This window comes from Etheostoma spectabile, chromosome 13 (genome assembly GCF_008692095.1).
Source record: "Etheostoma spectabile isolate EspeVRDwgs_2016 chromosome 13, UIUC_Espe_1.0, whole genome shotgun sequence".
Lineage (NCBI taxonomy): Eukaryota > Metazoa > Chordata > Actinopteri > Perciformes > Percidae > Etheostoma > Etheostoma spectabile.
In genome coordinates this window covers 4713376-4714026 of record NC_045745.1, presented here as the reverse complement: position 1 = coordinate 4714026, position 651 = coordinate 4713376, and the positions used below count along the sequence as shown (strand labels likewise).

General features: G+C 40.2%; 1 protein-coding gene and 1 long non-coding RNA gene across 2 annotated transcripts in view; one reads left to right on the top strand and one right to left on the bottom strand.

Annotated features, from left to right (window-relative positions):
* The window catches only part of myo19 (myosin XIX), a 33959-nt gene that overhangs the window by 373 nt on the left and 32935 nt on the right, over positions 1–651 (bottom strand). The window contains exon 24 of the mRNA XM_032533816.1: positions 1–126. This exon is cut by the window's left edge and continues 373 nt beyond it. Coding sequence (XP_032389707.1) covers positions 13–126 — 114 coding nt within the window. The 3' untranslated portion in view covers positions 1–12. The remainder of the gene's footprint in view (positions 127–651) is intronic.
* The window catches only part of LOC116700536 (uncharacterized), a 23140-nt gene that overhangs the window by 20643 nt on the left and 1846 nt on the right, over positions 1–651 (top strand). The gene's annotated exons all lie outside the window — the stretch shown is intronic.

Here is a 651-nt window from a genome sequence, read left to right as displayed (position 1 = left end):
GGGGGGGGACTCTCACAGAGTTTTCTCCAGGAGGATGGCGTTGAACCCTGTGGCGTCGCTCTTCGTGTCTGGTTGCCTGTCGGCGTAGAGAAGTGGAGATCGCCGATAGTGCAGCTTTACAGACCTCTGGGTAGAAGAGGAAAGAGAATCTCACATGACCAGTGGTGGAATGGAAGTACATTTACTCAAGTACTGTGCTTCAGTACAAATGTTGAGGTACTTGAGGCTTTTCTTTTCATGCCGCTTTGGACTTCTACTCCACTACATCTCAGAGACAAATGTTGTACTTTTTACTCCACAACATTAATCTCACAGCTTCAGTTACTTCATAAATTAAGAATTACAGTTGCACACTACACGCAGTACATGTAGTTTATAAAATACCCAACAATATAACCGCCTACAAGTCCAGCTGAAATGATTAAACAGAAGGTTTTTCGAAGCTTTTCTTGACGCTTTTAACCCTCATGTTGTCCTTGGGTCACATTGGCCCGTTTTTCTATATCAATGTTCTTTTTAATTCACAAAATAACACAATTGATTCCACACAACGCTCTTTGTGGTGATTTCGGGGCGTCTTATTGAATTTTATAACATTTAAAAATATTGAAGTGGTTTTGAAATAATATTGAGTAAAAGTTGACATATTCC